At 55.5% G+C, this 17,815-nt stretch overlaps 1 protein-coding gene across 1 annotated transcript in view; it reads right to left on the bottom strand.

Moving 5' to 3' along the window:
- Nucleotides 1-17,815, bottom strand: part of LOC110483038 (potassium-transporting ATPase alpha chain 1) — a 32,338-nt gene that overhangs the window by 5,850 nt on the left and 8,673 nt on the right. Inside the window, exons 8-15 of the mRNA XM_077789810.1 lie at nt 15,580-15,714; nt 14,445-14,625; nt 12,655-12,824; nt 10,325-10,461; nt 7,536-7,686; nt 3,081-3,249; nt 1,517-1,671; nt 587-710 (exon numbers count right to left, since the gene is read on the bottom strand). Of these exons, the coding sequence (XP_077645936.1) occupies nt 587-710; nt 1,517-1,671; nt 3,081-3,249; nt 7,536-7,686; nt 10,325-10,461; nt 12,655-12,824; nt 14,445-14,625; nt 15,580-15,714 (1,222 nt within the window). The remainder of the gene's footprint in view (nt 1-586; nt 711-1,516; nt 1,672-3,080; nt 3,250-7,535; nt 7,687-10,324; nt 10,462-12,654; nt 12,825-14,444; nt 14,626-15,579; nt 15,715-17,815) is intronic.

Below are 17,815 nucleotides of genomic sequence, written 5' to 3'. Positions count from 1 at the left end.
TGGACAGGTGAGTGGCACAGGTGATCACAGGTGGGCTCAGGTGATCTCAGATGATTGCAGGTGTGCTCAGGTGTGCCCAGGTGGGCTCAGGTGATCTCAGGTGATTGCAGGTGGGGTCAGGTGATCTCACGTGATCATAGGTGTGCCCAGGTGGGCTCAGGTGGGCTCAGGTGATCTCAAGTGAGCTCAGGTGGGCTCAGGTGAGTTCAGGTGATCTCAAGTGATCTCAGGTGGGCTCAGGTGCGCCCAGGTGCCCCCAGGTGCCCCCAGGTGTGCCCAGGAGCACTCTAACTGCCCCCAGGTGATCCCAGGTGTGCCCAGGTGCACCCAGGTGTGCCCAGGTAAGTTCCCAGGTGTGCCCAGGTGTGCCCAGGTGCGCCCAGGTGCACTGTAACTGCTCCCAGGTGTGCCCAGGTGCGCCCAGGTGTGCCCAGGTGAGTTCCCAGGTGTGCCCAGGTGTGCCCAGGTGTGCCCAGGAGCACTCTAACTGCCCCCAGGTGATCCCAGGTGTGCCCAGGTGAGTTCCCAGGTGTGCCCAGGTGTGCCCAGGTGTGCCCAGGTGTGCCAGGTGTGCCCAGGTGCGCACCTATCTGGAAGTAGGAGTAGGCGGCCAGGGGCTCGTTGACCAGCCGGTCGCGCCGGGGGTCGCGGGGCCGCAGGTGCATGATGTCGCTCTCGGCGCGCTCGTAGGCCAGCGACACCGACGGGAACTGCGCAGGTGGGCACAGGTGAGGTGGGCACAGGTGAGGTGGGCACAGGTGAGGTGGGCACAGGTGAGGTGCCCGCCCCGGCCACGCCCACCACCCCAGATCCGCCCCAGCCAGGGGAGAAACCTCGGCCGCACCTGGATGGAACACCTGGGAACGGGGGGCTGAGGGGCTCAGGTGAGTCCCGGGTGTGCCCAGGTGTGCCCAGGTGTGCCCAGGTGTGCTCTAACTGCCCCCAGGTGCCCCCAGGTGCCCCCAGGTGTGCCCAGGTGAGTTCCCAGGTGCCCCCAGCTTCCCCCAGGTGCCCCCAGGTGAGTTCCCAGGTGCCCCCAGGTGTGCCCAGGTGCGCCCAGGTGCGCCCAGGTGAGTTCCCAGGAGCCCCCAGGTGCCTCCAGGTGCCCCAGCTGTCCCCCAGGTGCCCCCACGTGTGCCCAGGTGAGTTCCCAGGTGCCCCCAGGTGCTCCCAGGTGTGCCCAGGTGAGTTCCCAGGTGAGTTCCCAGGTGAGTTCCCAGGTGCCCCCAGGAGTCCCCAGGTGCCCCCAGGTGCGCCAGGTGCGCTCACGATGTTGGTGCAGAGCTCGATGAAGAGGATGGTGATGCAGCCCAGGGGCAGGGTGTGCCCAGGTGAGTTCCCAGGTGTGCACAGGTGTGCCCAGGTGAGTTCCCAGGTGTCCCCAGGTGCCCCCAGGTGTGCCCAGGTGTGCCCAGGTGTGCCCAGGTGAGTTCCCAGGTGCCCCCAGGTGCGCCCAGGTGTGCCCAGGTGTATCTCAGGTGCCCCCAGGTGCGCCCAGGTGCCCAGGTGCGCTCACGATGTCGGTGCAGAGCTCGATGAAGAGGATGGTGATGCAGCCCAGGGGGAGGGGCACGCTGGCCGTGATGTAGACCAGGTACGGCGCCAGCTCCGGAATGTTCTTGGTCAGCGTGTAGGCGATCGACTTCTTCAGGTTGTCGAAGATCAGCCGGCCTGGGCGGCGCAGGTGAGGGACAGGTGAGGGGGGCAGGTGTGCCTCACCGGGCACAGGTGTGCCCAGGCGTGCCCAGGTGTGCCCAGGTGTATCCCAAGTGTGTCCAGGTGTGCCCAGGTGTGCCTCACCTGTCCCAGGTGTGTCCAGGTGTGCCCAGGTGTGCTTCACCTGTCCCAGGTGTGCCCAGGTGTGTCCCCAGGTGTGCCCAGGTGTGCCCAGGTGTGCCCAGGTGTGCTTCACCTGTCCCAGGTGTGCCCAGGTGTGCCCACGTGTGCCTCACCTGTCCCAGGTGCGCCCAGGTGTGTCCCCAGGTGTGACCAGGTGTGTCTCACCTATCCCAGGTGCCCCCAGGTGTGCCCACGTGTGCTTCACCTGTCCCAGGTGTGCCCAGGTGTCTCCCCAGGTGAGACCAGGTGTGCTTCACCTGTCCCAGGTGTGTCCAGGTGTGCCCAGGTGTGCTTCACCTGTCCCAGGTGTGCCCAGGTGTGTCCCCAGGTGTGCCCAGGTGTGTCCCCAGGTGTGCCGAGGTGTGCCTAACGTGTCCCAGGTGTGCCCAGGTGTGGCCAGGTGTGTATCACCTCTCCAAGGTGTGCCCAGGTGTGCCCAAATGTGTCCCACCTGTCCCAGGTGTGTCCCCAGGTGTGCCCAGGTGTGGCCCAGGTGTGCCCAGGTGTGCCTAACGTGTCCCAGGTGTGCCCAGGTGTGTCCCCAGCTGTGCCCAGGTGTGCCCAGGTGTCCCAAGGTGAGTTCCCAGGTGCCCCCAGGTGTGCATCACCTGTCCCAGGTGTGTCCCACCTATCCCAGGTGCCCCCAGCTGTGCCCAGGTGCCCCCAGGTGTGCCCAAATGTGTCCCGCAGGTGCCCCCAGGCATGCCCAGGTGTGCCCCAGGTGCCCCCAGGTGCCCCCAGGTGTGCATCACCTGTCCCAAATGTGTCCCACCTGTCCCAGGTGCCCCCAGGCGCCCCCAGGTGCCCACAGGTGCCCACAGGTGCCCACAGGTGTGCCCAAATGTGTCCCCCAGGTGTGTCCCAGGTGCCCCCAGCTGCCCCCAGCCACCACCAGGTGCCCCCAGGCGCCCCCAGGTGTGCCCAGGTGTGCCTAACATGTCCCAGCTGTGCCCAGCCACCCCCAGGTGTGCCCAGGTGTGCCCAGGTGTCCCCCAGGTGCCCCCTGGAGCCCCCAGGTGCCCACAGGTGCGCCCAGGTGCGCCCAGGTGTGCCCAGGTGTGCCCAGGTGTCCCCCAGGTGCCCCCAGGAGCCCCCAGGTGCCCACAGGTGTGCCCAAATGTGTCCCCCAGGTGTGTCCCAGGTGCGCCCAGCTGTGCCCAGGTGCGCCCAGGTGTGCCCAGGTGTGCCTAACATGTCCCAGCTGTGCCCAGGTGCGCCCAGGTGCGCCCAGGTGCGCCCACCTTGCTCGACGCCGGTGACGATGGAGGCGAAGTTGTCGTCCAGCAGGATCATGTCGGCCGCCTGCTTGGCGGCGTCGGAGCCGGCGATGCCCATGGCCACGCCGATGTCGGCCTTCTTCAGCGCCGGCGAGTCGTTGACGCCGTCGCCCGTCACCGCCACGATGGCGCCCTGCGGCCAGAACGGGGCGAAAAAGGGGGAATTTGGGAAAAAAACAAAAAAAAAATGGTGAAAATCGGGTGGAAAATGGCCGAGAAATGGGGGGAAATGGGGGGGAATGGGGGGAAAAATTTGGGGGGAATGGGGAAAAAAAGGGGGATTTGGGGGGAAATGGGGAAAAATAAAAAATGGGGAATTTTGGGGAAAATGGGAAAAATAAAAAATGGGGAATTTTGGGGGGAAATGGGGAAAAATTGGTGAAAGTTGGGTGAAAAATGGCAAAAAAATGGTGAAAATCGGGTGAAAAATGGCAAAAAAATGGAGGAAATTGGGGAAAAAATGGAGGAAATGGAGCTGGGGACATTGGAGATTTTTGGGGATTTTGGGGGAGTTTTTGAGGAATTTTTGAGGATTTTTTAGGAATTTTTGAGGAATTTTGGGGAATTTTTTTTTGTATTGTTGGTATTTTTGTTAATTTTGGGGGATTTTCGGGACATTTGGGGGTTTGGGGCCATGGCCACGCCGATGTCGGCCTTCTTCAGCGCCGGCGAGTCGTTGACGCCGTCGCCCGTCACTGCCACGATGGCGCCCTGCGGCCGAAACGGGGCGAAAAAGGGGGAATTTGGGAAAAAAACAAAAAAAAAGGGTGAAAATCGGGTGGAAAATGGCCGAGAAATGGGGAAAATGGGGGGGGAATGGGGGGGAAAATTTGGGGGGAATGGGGAAAAAATGGGGGATTTGGGGGGAAATGGGGAAATAAAAAATGGGGAATTTAGGGGGAAATGGGGAAAATAAAAAATGGGGAATTTTGGGGGTAAATGGGGAAAAAATGGTGAAAATCGGGTGAAAAATGGCAAAAAAATGGGGAAAAATGGGGGAGAAAATTGGGGGAAATGAGGGAAATGGGGTTGGGGAAATGGGAAAAAAATGGGGATTTGGGGGGAAATGGGAAAAATTAAAAAATGGGGAATTTTGGGGGGAAATGGGGAAAAAATGGTGAAAATCGGGTGAAAAATGGCAAAAAAATGGAGGAAATTGGGGAAAAAATGGAGGAAATGGGGCTGGGGACATTGGAAATTTTGGGGGATTTTGGGGGAGTTTTTGAGGAATTTTTGAGGATTTTTTAGGAATTTTTGAGGAATTTTGGGGAATTTTTTTTTGTATTGTTGGTATTTTTGTTAATTTTGGGGGATTTTCGGGACATTTGGGGGTTTGGGGCCATGGCCACGCCGATGTCGGCCTTCTTCAGCGCCGGCGAGTCGTTGACGCCGTCGCCCGTCACCGCCACGATGGCGCCCTGCGGCCAGAACGGGGCGAAAAAGGGGGAATTTGGGCAAAAAACAAAAAAAAAATGGTGAAAATCGGGTGGAAAATGGCCGAGAAATGGGGAAAATGGGGGAAAATGGGGGGGAAAATTTGGGGGGAATGGGGAAAAAATGGGGGATTTAGGGGGAAATGGGGAAAATAAAAAATGGGGAATTTGGGGGGGAAATGGGGGAAAATGGTGAAAATTGGGTGAAAAATGGCAAAAAAATGGGGGAAAATGGGGGAGAAAATTGGGGGAAATGAGGGAAATGGGGTTGGGGAAATGGGAAAAAAAATGGGGGATTTGGGGGGAAATGGGGAAAATAAAAAATGGGGAATTTTGGGGAAAATGGGAAAAATAAAAAATGGGGAATTCTGGGGGGAAATGGGGAAAAATTGGTGAAAATCGGGTGAAAAATGGCAAAAAAATGGAGGAAATTGGGGAAAAAATGGAGGAAATGGAGCTGGGGACATTGGAGATTTTTGGGGATTTTGGGGGAGTTTTTGAGGAATTTTTGAGGATTTTTTAGGAATTTTTGAGGAATTTTGGGGAAATTTTTTTGGTATTGTTGGTATTTTTGTTAATTTTGGGGGATTTTCGGGACATTTGGGGGTTTGGGGCCATGGCCACGCCGATGTCGGCCTTCTTCAGCGCCGGCGAGTCGTTGACGCCGTCGCCCGTCACCGCCACGATGGCGCCCTGCGGCCGAAACGGGGCGAAAAAGGGGGAATTTGGGAAAAAAACAAAAAAAATTGGTGAAAATCGGGTGGAAAATGGCCGAGAAATGGGGAAAATGGGGGGGGAGTGGGGGGGAAAATTTGGGGGGAATGGGGAAAAAATGGGGGATTTGGGGGGAAATGGGGAAATAAAAAATGGGGGATTTGGGGGGAAATGGGGAAAATAAAAAATGGGGAATTTGGGGGGAAATGGGGAAAAATTGGTGAAAATTGGGTGGAAAATGGCAAAAAAAAGGGGAAAAATGGGGGAGAAAATTGGGGGAAATGAGGGAAATGGGGTTGGGGAAATGGGAAAAAAATGGGGGATTTGGGGGGAAATGGGGAAAATAAAAAATGGGGGATTTGGGGGGAAATGGGAAAAATAAAAAATGGGGAATTTTGGGGGGAAATGGGGAAAAATTGGTGAAAGTTGGGTGAAAAATGGCAAAAAAAAGGGGAAAAATGGGGGAAAAAATGGGGGAGAAAATTGGGGGAAATGAGGGAAATGGGGTTGGGGAAATGGGAAAAAAAATGGGGGATTTGGGGGGAAATGGGGAAAATTAAAAAATGGGAATTTTGGGGGGAAATGGGGAAAAATGGTGAAAATCGGGTGAAAAATGGCAAAAAAATGGAGGAAATTGGGGAAAAAATGGGGGAAATGGAGCTGGGGACATTGGAGATTTTTGGGGATTTTGGGGGAGTTTTTGAGGAATTTTTGGGGATTTTTTAGGAATTTTTGAGGAATTTTGGGGAATTTTTTTTTGTATTGTTGGTATTTTTGTTAATTTTGGGGGATTTTCGGGACATTTGGGGGTTTGGGGCCATGGCCACGCCGATGTCGGCCTTCTTCAGCGCCGGCGAGTCGTTGACGCCGTCGCCCGTCACCGCCACGATGGCGCCCTGCGGCCGAAACGGGCCGAAAAAGGGGGAATTTGGGCAAAAAACAAAAAAAAATGGTGAAAATCGGGTGGAAAATGGCCGAGAAATGGGGGGAAATGGGGGGAAACAGGGGGGAAATTGGGGGGAATGGGGAAAAAATGGGGGATTTGGGGGGAAATGGGGAAAATAAAAAATGGGGAATTTGGGGGGAAATGGGAAAAATTAAAAAATGGGGAATTTTGGGGGGAAATGGGGAAAATAAAAAATGGGAATTTGGGGGGGAAATGGGGGAAAATGGTGAAAATTGGTTGAAAAATGGCAAAAAAATGGGGAAAAATGGGGGAGAAAATTGGGGGAAATGAGGGAAATGGGGTTGGGGAAATGGGAAAAAAAATGGGGGATTTGGGGGGAAATGGGGAAAATAAAAAAATGGGAATTTTGGGGGGAAATGGGAAAATAAAAAATGGGGAATTCTGGGGGGAAATGGGGAAAAAATGGTGAAAATCGTGTGAAAAATGGCAAAAAAATGGGGAAAAATGGGGGAGAAAATTGGGGGAAATGAGGGAAATGGGGTTGGGGAAATGGGAAAAAAAATGGGGGATTTGGGGGGAAATGGGGAAAATAAAAAATGGGGAATTTTGGGGAAAATGGGAAAAATAAAAAATGGGGAATTCTGGGGGGAAATGGGGAAAAAATGGTGAAAATCGGGTGGAAAATGGCAAAAAAATGGGGGAAAACGGGAGAAAATTGTGGGAAATGGGGAAAATTGGGGGGAAATTGGTAAAAATGAGGAAAATGGGGGGAAATGGGGAAAAATGGGGGAAAATTGAGGGAAATGGGGGGAAATGGGAAAAAATGGGGAAAGGGGAAAATGGGGAAAAATGGGGGAAAATGGGGAAACGTGGGGGAAATGGGGGAAAAATGGGGAAAAATGGAGAAAGATGGGAGGAAATGGAGGGAAAGTGGAGGAAATGGAGGGGAAATGGAGGAAAATGGGGAAAATGGGGGAAATGGGGGAAAATGAGGGAAAATGGGGGAAAATGGGAAAAAAAAGGGGGGAAATGGGGAAAAATGGAAAATGGGGGGGAAATGAGGGAAAATGGTGGAAAAATGGAGGGAAAATGGGGAAAAATGGAGGGAAAATGGGGGAAAATGGGGGATAATGGGGGATAATGGGGGATAATGGGGGGAAATGGGGAAAAATGGGGAAAGATGAGGAAAATGGGGAAAAATGGGGAAAAAATGGGGGGAAATGGGAAAAAATGGGGAAAGATGGGGGGGAAATGGGAAAAAAATGGGGAAAAAAACCGGGAAAAAAAAAATCAGGAAGGAGCGGTGAAAATGAGGTTGTGCCCAGGTGTGCCCAGGTGTGCCCAGGTGTGCCCAGGTGTGCCCACCAGGCGCTGGCAGCTCTCCACGATGACCAACTTCTGCTGGGGCGACGTCCGAGCGAAAACCATCTCGGGGTGGGTCCGGAGCAGCTCCTCGAGAGCCCCCGGGGCCAGCGCGGCCAGCTCGGAGCCGGTCACCACCCGCGCCCGCGCCTGCCTGGGGGAACACACCTGAGTTACCTGGGACACACCTGGGACACGCCTAGGACACACCTGAGTTACCTGGGACACACCTGAGTTACCTGGGACACACCTGGGACACACCTGAGCCACCACAGACACGCCTGGGACACACCTGGGACACACCTGGGACACACCTGAGACACCACAGACACACCCACAGCCCCAGCTCGGAGCCGGTCACCACCCGCGCCCGCGCCTGCCTGGGGGAACACACCTGAGTTACCTGGGACACACCTGGGACACACCTGGGACACACCTGAGTTACCTGGGACACACCTGGGACACACCTGAGACACCACAGACACACCTGGGACACACCTGAGCCACCACAGACACACCCACAGCCCCAGCTCGGAGCCGGTCACCACCCGCGCCCGCGCCTGCCTGGGGGAACACACCTGAGTTACCTGGGACACACCTGAGTTACCTGGGACACGCCTGGGACACCACAGACACACCTGGGACACGCCTGAGTTACCTGGGACACACCTGGGACACACCTGAGTTACCTGGGACACGCCTGGGACACCACAGACACACCTGGGACACGCCTGAGTTACCTGGGACACACCTGGGACACGCCTAGGATACACCTGAGTTACCTGGGACACACCTGAGCCACCACAGACACACCCACAGCCCCAGCTCGGAGCCGGTCACCACCCGTGCCCGCGCCTGCCTGGGGGAACACACCTGAGTTACCTGGGACACACCTGAGTTACCTGGGACACATCTGGGACACACCTGAGACACACCTGAGTTACCTGGGACACGCCTGGGACACACCTGAGTTACCTGGGACACACCTGAGTTACCTGGGACACATCTGGGACACACCTGAGACACACCTGAGTTACCTGGGACACGCCTAGGACACACCTGAGTTACCTGGGACACGCCTGTCACACACCAGAGCCACCACAGACACACCTGAGTTACCTGGGACACGCCTGGGACACACCTGAGTTACCTGGAACATACCTGGGACACACCTGAGTTACCTGGGACACACCTGAGCCACCACAGACACACCTGGGACACGCCTAGGACACACCTGAGTTACCTGGGACACACCTGAGCCACCACAGACACACCCACAGCCCCAGCTCGGAGCCGGTCACCACCCGCGCCCGCGCCTGCCTGGGGGAACACACCTGAGTTACCTGGGACACACCTGGGACACACCTGAGTTACCTGGGACACACCTGAGTTACCTGGGACACACCTGAGCCACCACTGACACACCTGGGACACACCTGAGTTACCTGGGACACACCTGAGCCACCACTGACACACCTGGGACACACCTGAGTTACCTGGGACACACCTGGGACACACCTGAGCCACCACTGACACACCCACAGCCCCAGCTCGGAGCCGGTCACCACCCGCGCCCGCGCCTGCCTGGGGACAGGTTACCTGTCACACACCTGGGACACACCTGGGACACACCTGAGTTACCTATCACACACCTGTCACATACCTGAGCCACCACTGACACACCCACAGCCCCAGCTCGGAGCCGGTCACCACCCGCGCCCGCGCCTGCCTGGGGGAACACACCTGAGTTACCTGGGACACACCTGGGACACACCTGAGTTACCTGGGACACGCCTGTCACACACCAGAGCCACCACAGACACACCTGAGTTACCTGGGACACACCTGAGTTACCTGGGACACACCTGGGACACACCTGGGACACACCTGAGTTACCTGGGACACACCTGGGACACACCTGAGCCACCACTGACACACCCACAGCCCCAGCTCGGAGCCGGTCACCACCCGTGCCCGCGCCTGCCTGGGGGAACACACCTGAGTTACCTGGGACACACCTGAGTTACCTGGGACACGCCTGGGACACACCTGAGCCACCACAGACACACCTGGGACACACCTGAGTTACCTGGGACACGCCTGGGACACACCTGAGCCACCACAGACACACCTGGGACACGCCTGAGTTACCTGGGACACACCTGGGACACACCTGAGTTACCTGGGACACACCTGGGACACACCTGAGCCACCACAGATACACCTGGGACACGCCTGAGTTACCTGGGACACACCTGGGACACACCTGACCCACCACAGATACACCTGGGACACGCCTGGGACACACCTGAGTTACCTGGGACACACCTGATCCAACACAGACACACCTGGGACACACCTATCACACACCTGAGCCGCCACAGACACACCTGAATTACCTGGGACACACCTGATCCAACACAGACACACCTGGGACACACCTGTCACACACCTGAGCCACCCCATGCCACCCCCGTCCCTCACCTGTCCCTCCCCCGTCCCTCACCTGTCCCTCCCCATCCCTCACCTGTCCCTCCTGTCCCTCACCTGTCCCTCCCCGTCCCTCACCTGTCCCTCCCCCGTCCCTCCCCTGTCCCTCCCCGTCCCTCACCTGTCCCTCCCCATCCCTCACCTGTCCCTCCCCCATCCCTCACCTGTCCCTCCCCGTCCCTCACCTGTCCCTCCCCATCCCTCACCTGTCCCTCCCCGTCCCTCACCTGTCCCACCCCAGTCCCTCCCCCGTCCCTCACCTGTCCCTCCCCGTCCCTCACCTGTCCCTCCCCATCCCTCACCTGGGCTCCACCTGCTCGAGGGGCACCTGCAGCCGCGCCGCCACGTCCTCGGGGGTCTCGCTGCCCTCCGAGATGATGCCCACGGCGGCCGCGATGGCCTTGGCCGTCACCGGGTGGTCACCGGTCACCATGATCACCTGGGGGCACCTGGGCTCACCTGGGCTCACCTGGGCTCACCTGGGCTGCCGCCACCCCCCCCCCGGTGTTCCCGAATCCCCCCGAAATCGCCCCAAATTCCCGTTGTCCCCAATCCTTAATGTCCCCAATCTCAATTTTCCCGATTTCCTCGCTTTTTTCCCCATTTTTCCTCATTTTTCCTCAATGTCCTCAATGTCCCCAATCCCAATTTTCCCAATTTCCTTGCTTTTTTCCCCATTTTTCCTCAATGTCCTCAATGTCCCCAATCCCCCCAATGTCCCCAATCCCATTTTTCCCAATTCCCTCACTTTTTCCCCCATTTTTCCTCAATGTCCTCAATGTCCCCAATCCCCCTGATGTCCCCAATCCCATTTTTCCCAATTTCCTCGCTTTTTCCCCCATTTTTCCCCATTTTTCATCTTTCCCCAATGTCCCCAATCCCCCAATGTCCCCAATCCCAATTTTCCCAATTTCCTCACTTTTCCCCCCATTTTTCCTCATTTTTCCTCAATGTCCCCAAGGTCCCCAATCCCCCCGACGTCCCCAATCCCAATTTTCCCAATTTCCTCGCTTTTCCCCCATTTTTCCTCATTTTTCCTCAATGTCCCCAATGTCCCCAATCCTCAATGTCCCCAATCCCAATTTTCCCAATTCCCTCACTTTTTCCCCCATTTTTCCCCATTTTTCCTCAATGTCCTCAATGTCCCCAATCCCAATTTTCCCAATTTCCTCGCTTTTTTCCCCATTTTTCCTCAATGTCCCCAATGTCCCCAATCCTCAATGTCCCCAATCCCAATTTTCCCAATTTCCTCACTTTTTCCCCCATTTTTCCCCATTTTTCCTCAATGTCCCCAATGTCCCCAATCCCCCCAACGTCCCCAATCCCAATTTTCCCAATTTCCTCATTTTTTTCCCCATTTTCCCTCATCTTTCCTCAATGTCCCCAAGGTCCCCAATCCCCCCAATGTCCCCAATCCCAATTTTCCCAATTTCCTCATTTTTTTCCCCATTTTCCCTCATCTTTCCTCAATGTCCCCAAGGTCCCCAATCCCCCCGACGTCCCCAATCCCAATTTTCCCAATTTCCTCATTTTTTTCCCCATTTTCCCTCATCTTTCCTCAATGTCCCCAATGTCCCCAACCCCCACGATGTCCCCAAAGTCCCAAATCACCCCAAATGTCCCCAAACGTCCCCGATCCCAATTTTCCCAATTTCCTCGCTTTTTTCCCCATTGTTCCTCGTCTTTCCTCAATGTCCCCAAATCCCCCAATGTCCCCAAATGTCCCCAAATGTCCCCAAATCCCCCCAAATGTCCCCAAATCCCCCCGAGGTCCCCAATGTCCCCAATCCATCCCAGTGTCCCTAATGTCCATAATGTCCCAAATGTCCCCGATGTCCCCAATCCCCCCGAGATCTCCAATCCCCCCTTGATGTCCCCAAACCCCCCAATGTCCCCAATCCCCCCAAGGTCCTCAATGTCCCCATTCCATCCCAGTGTCCCCAATGTCCCCAATGTCCCCAATCCCCCTGATGTCCCTGATGTCCCCCAATCCCCCCAATGTCCCCAATGTCCCCAAACCCCCCCCGATGTCCCCAAATCCCCCCAAATGTCCCCAAATCCCCCCAAATCCCCCCAAATGTCCCCAATCCCCCGATGTCCCCAATGTCCCCAATGTCCCCAATCCCCCCAAATGTCCCCAAATCCCCCCAAATGTCCCAAATCCCCAGATGTCCCCAATGTCCCCCCAATGTCCCCATTCCACCTCAGTGTCCCCAATGTCCCCAACATCCCAAATCTCCCCGGATGTCCCCAATCCCCCCCCAATGTCCCCGATGTCCCCAATGTCCCCAAATCCCCCCAAATGTCCCCAATCCCCCCCCTGATGTCCCCAAATCAATCCCCCCAAATGTCCCCAAACCCCCCAATGTCCCCAATCCCCCCAATGTCCCCAAATCCCCCCAATGTCCTCAAATCCCCCCAGTGTCCCCATGTCCCCCCAGTGTCCTGGTGTCCTCAATGTCCCCAATCCCCCCAGTGTCCCCAATCCCCCCAATGTCCCCAATCCCCCCAGTGTCCCCAAATCCCCCCGGTGTCCCCGTGTCCCCCCGGTGTCCCCGTGTCCTCAATGTCCCCAAATCCCCCCAATGTCCCCGTGTCCCCCCGGTGTCCCCGTGTCCCCCCGTGTCCGTACCCGGATCCCGGCCGTCCGGCACTTGCGCACGGCCTGGGGCACGGTGGCCCGGGGCGGGTCGATGAGGGACACGAGCCCCGCGAAGCAGAGCCCGGTGGCCACCTCGGCCAGCGCCTCGGGCGGCGTCCCCGCGGCCACCGTGCCGGCGGGCAGCCAGCGGGCGCAGAACCCTGGGGACAGCGGGGACATTGGGGACATTGGAGACATTGGGGACATTGGGGACAATGGGGACACCAATGGGGACATTGGGGACATTGGGGACATCGGGGGGATTGGGGGGATTGGGGACATCGGGGGGATTGGGGACATCAATGGGGACATCAATGGTCACCGTGCCGGCGGGCAGCCAGCGGGCGCAGAACCCTGGGGACAGCGGGGACATTGGGGACATTGGAGACATTGGGGACATTGGGGGGATTGGAGACACTGGGGACATCGGGGGGATTGGGGACATCAATGGGGATTGAGGACATTGGGGACATCAATGGGGACATCAATGGTCACCGTGCCGGCGGGCAGCCAGCGGGCGCAGAACCCTGGGGACAGCATTGGGGACAATGGGGACATCGGGGACATCGGGGACAATGGGGACATTGGGGCCATTTTGGAGCCATTTTGGGGCCATTTTGGGGCCATTTTGGCGCCATTTTGGCGCCATTTTGGGGCCATTTTGGGGCCATTTTGGTTCCATTTTGGGGCCATTTTGGCGCCATTTTGGGGCCATTTTGTGGCCATTTTGGGGCCATTTTGGCGCCATTTTGGGGCCATTTTGGGGCCATTTTGAGGCCATTTTGAGGCCAGTTTGGCGCCATTTTGTGGCCATTTTGGGGTCATTTTGGTGCCATTTTGAGGCCATGTTGGTTCCATTTTGGCACCATTTTGAGGCCATTTTGGCGCCATTTTGGCGCCATTTTGGCGCCATTTTGAGGCCATTTTGAGGCCATTTTGGCGCCATTTTGGCACCATTTTGAGGCCATTTTGGGGCCATTTTGAAGCCATTTTGGGGCCATTTTGGGGTCATTTTGGTGCCATTTTGGGGCCATTTTGGCGCCATTTTGCGGCCATTTTTGGGCTATTTTGAAGCCATTTTTGCGCCATTTTGGCACCATTTTGAGGCCATTTTGGTTCCATTTTGGTGCCATTTTGTGGCCATTTTGTGGCCATTTTGCGGCCATTTTGGGACCACATTGAGGCCATTTTGTGGCCATTTTGGGGCCATTTTGAGGCCATTTTGGCACCATTTTGTGGCCATTTTGAGGCCATTTTGGGGCCATTTTGATGCCATTTTGGCGCCATTTGGAGGCCATTTTGGTGCCATTTTGGGGCCATTTTGGCGCCATTTTGTGGCCATTTTGGGGCCATTTTGGGGCCATTTTGGGACCACATTGAGGCCATTTTGTGGCCATTTTGAGGCCATTTTTAGGCCATTTTTAGGCCATTTTAGGGCCATTTTGGGGCCATTTTGGGGCCATTTTGGCGCCATTTTGAGGCCATTTTGGCGCCATTTTGAGGCCATTTTGGGGCCATTTTGGGACCACATTGAGGCCATTTTGGTTCCATTTTGGTGCCATTTTGTGGCCATTTTGCAGCCATTTTGAGGCCATTTTGGGACCACATTGATGCCATTTTGTGGCCATTTTGCGGCCATTTTGCGGCCATTTTGATGCCATTTTGGCGCCATTTTGGGGCCATTCATGGGGATTTGGGGACCCTGAGGGGTTCCAACGGAAGGCGGGGGGAGGGGTCGGGCGCCCATTCCCCTCCCCCACCCCAGCCCCTCCCCCACTCACCCAGCACCCTCTCGCCCCGCCCCCCCAGCTCCAGACACGCCCCCTCCAGGCTCCGCCTCCACTCGGGGTCCAGCGGCCGCTCCTCCCCCGCCCGCAGGTAACCCCGGCAGCGCTCCAGGACCCGCTCGGGGGCGCCCTTGAGCACCAGCAGCTGCTGCGGGCCCGCCTCGTGCACCGACACCTGCGGGGCACAGGTGAGACACACCTGAGACACGCCTGAGACACACCTGGGGTACACCTGAGACACACCTGAGACAGGTGAGACACACCTGGGATAGGTGAGACACACCCGGGACAGGTGAGACACACCTGAGACACGCCTGAGACACACCTGGGGTACACCTGAGACAGGTGAGACACACCCGGGACAGGTGAGACACACCTGAGATACACCTGGGGTACACCTGAGATACACCTGAGACACCTGAGATACCTGAGACACACCTGAGACAGGTGAGACACACCTGGGACAGGTGAGACACACCTGAGACACCTGAGATATTCCTGAGATACACCTGAGATACACCTGAGATACACCTCTATTACACTTTTGGCACACCTGTCCCACCTGTCCCACCTGTGGGGTCTCACCTGTCAGGTCTCACCGTCCCACCTGTGGGGTCCCACCTGTCCATATCTCACCTGTCCCACCTGTGGGTGCTCACCTGTCCCACCTGTGGGCTCCCACCTGTCCCACCTGTCCCACCTGTGGGGTCCCACCTGTCCCACCTATCCCACCTGTGGGGTCCCACCTGTCCCACCTGTCCCACCTGTGGGGTCCCACCTGTCCATATCTCACCTGTCCCACCTGTGGGGTCCCACCTGTCCATATCTCACCTGTCCCACCTGTGGGGTCTCACCTGTCCATATCTCACCTGTCCCACCTGTCCCACCTGTGGGGTCTCACCTGTCCATATCTCACCTGTCCCACCTGTCCCACCTGTCCCACCTGTGGGCTCCCACCTGTCTCACCTGTCCCACCTGCGGGGTCACACCTATCCATATCTCACCTGTCCCACCTGTGGGATCTCACCTGTGGGGTCTCACCTATCCATATCTCACCTGTCCCACCTGTCCCACCTGTGGGGTCCCACCTGTCCCACCTGTCCCACCTGTCCCACCTGTGGGCTCCCACCTGGAATTTGTTGCTGGAGTTGAAGGGCAGCTCCGCCACCTTCGGGAAGCGCCCCCTGGCGGCCGCCACCGGCCCCGACGTCACCTCCGCGAATTTCAGCAGCGCCGACTCCGACGCGTCACCGATGACGTCACGCTGGGGGCGGGGCCGCGGTGAGGACACGCCCACCCCCCTCCCAGTACAAACCAGTAACCCCAAACCCCAAACCAGTAAGGAAAACCCCAAACCAGTAAGGAAAACCCCAAACCAGTAAGGAAAACCCCAAACCAGTAACAAAAATCCCAAACCAGTAAGGAAAACCCCAAACCAGTAAGGAAAACCCCAAACCAGTAAGGAAAACCCCAAACCAGTAACGAAAACCCAAAACCAGTAACAAAAACCCCAAACCAGTAACGAAAACCCCAAACCAGTAACAAAAACCCCAAACCAGTAACGAAAACCCCAAACCAGTAAGGAAAACCCCAAACCAGTAACATAAACCCCAAACCAGTATAAACCAGTAACCCCAAACCCAAACCAGTAACAAAAACCCCAAACCAGTAACAAAAACCCCAAACCAGTAACAAAAACCCCAAACCAGTAAGGAAAACCCCAAACCAGTAACATAAACCCCAAACCAGTATAAACCAGTAACCCCAAACCCAAACCAGTAACAAAAACCCCAAACCAGTAACGAAAACCCAAAACCAGTAACAAAAACCCCAAACCAGTAACGAAAACCCCAAACCAGTAAGGAAAACCCCAAACCAGTATAAACCAGTAACCCTAAACCAGTAACCCCAAACCCAAACCAGTAAGGAAAACCCAAAACCAGTAACGAAAACCCCAAACCAGTAAGGAAAACCCCAAACCAGTAAGGAAAACCCCAAACCAGTAACGAAAACCCAAAACCAGTAACGAAAACCCCAAACCAGTAAGGAAAACCCCAAACCAGTAACAAAAACCCCAAACCAGTAAGGAAAACCCCAAACCAGTAACGAAAACCCCAAACCAGTAAGGAAAACCCCAAACCAGTAACACAAACACCAAACCAGTAACAAAAACCCCAAACCAGTATAAACCAGTAATCCCAAACCAGTAACCCCAAACTCAAACCAGTAACGAAAACCCAAAACCAGTAACGAAAACCCAAAACCAGTAACGAAAACCCAAAACCAGTAACGAAAACCCCAAACCAGTAACCCCAAACTCAAACCAGTAACGAAAACCCAAAACCAGTAACGAAAACCCCAAACCAGTAACCCCAACCCCAAACCAGTAACGAAAACCCAAAACCAGTAACGAAAACCCCAAACCAGTAACACAAACACCAAACCAGTAACAAAAACCCCAAACCAGTATAAACCAGTAACCCCAAACCAGTAACCCCAAACCCAAACCAGTAACGAAAACCCCAAACCAGTAACAAAACCCCAAACCAGTATAAACCAGTAACTCCAAACCAGTATAAACCAGTAACCCCAAACCCATGCAAACCAGTATAAACCAGTAACCGCAAACCAGTATAAACCAGTAACCCCAAACCAGTCCCACCCATTCCAAACCAGTCCGAACCGGTATAACCCAATCCAAACCAGTCCCTCCCAGTATAAACCAGTATAAACCAGTCCCTCCCAGTCCCACCCATTCCAAACCAGTCCAAACCAGTATAAACCAGTAATGCAAAACCCCAAACTAGTATCAACCAGGAACCCCAAACCAGTACAAACCGGTATAAACCAGTAACGAAAAACCCCAAACCAGTATAAACCAGTCGCTCCCAGTCCCTCCCAGTATAACCCAGTATAAACCAGTCCAAACCAGTATAAACCAGTATAAACCAGTCGCTCCCAGTCCCTCCCAGTCCAAACCAGTATAACCCAGTATAACCCAGTATAAACCAGTCCAAACCAGTATAAACCAGTATAAACCATTCCCTCCCAGTCCCTCCCAGTATAAACCAGTATAACCCAGTATAAACCAGTCCAAACCAGTATAAACCAGTATAAACCAGTCCAAACCAGTCCCTCCCAGTATAAACCAGTATAACCCAGTATAAACCAGTCCAAACCAGTATAAACCAGTATAAACCAGTCGCTCCCAGTCCCTCCCAGTCCAAACCAGTATAACCCAGTATAACCCAGTATAAACCAGTCCAAACCAGTATAAACCAGTATAAACCAGTCCCTCCCAGTCCCTCCCAGTATAAACCAGTATAACCCAGTATAAACCAGTCCAAACCAGTATAAACCAGTAT

Source organism: Lonchura striata, chromosome 37 (genome assembly GCF_046129695.1).
Source record: "Lonchura striata isolate bLonStr1 chromosome 37, bLonStr1.mat, whole genome shotgun sequence".
NCBI classification, from domain to species: domain Eukaryota; kingdom Metazoa; phylum Chordata; class Aves; order Passeriformes; family Estrildidae; genus Lonchura; species Lonchura striata.
The sequence above is the reverse complement of the archived record's forward strand: the minus strand, read 5'-3'. Positions and strand labels throughout refer to the sequence as shown.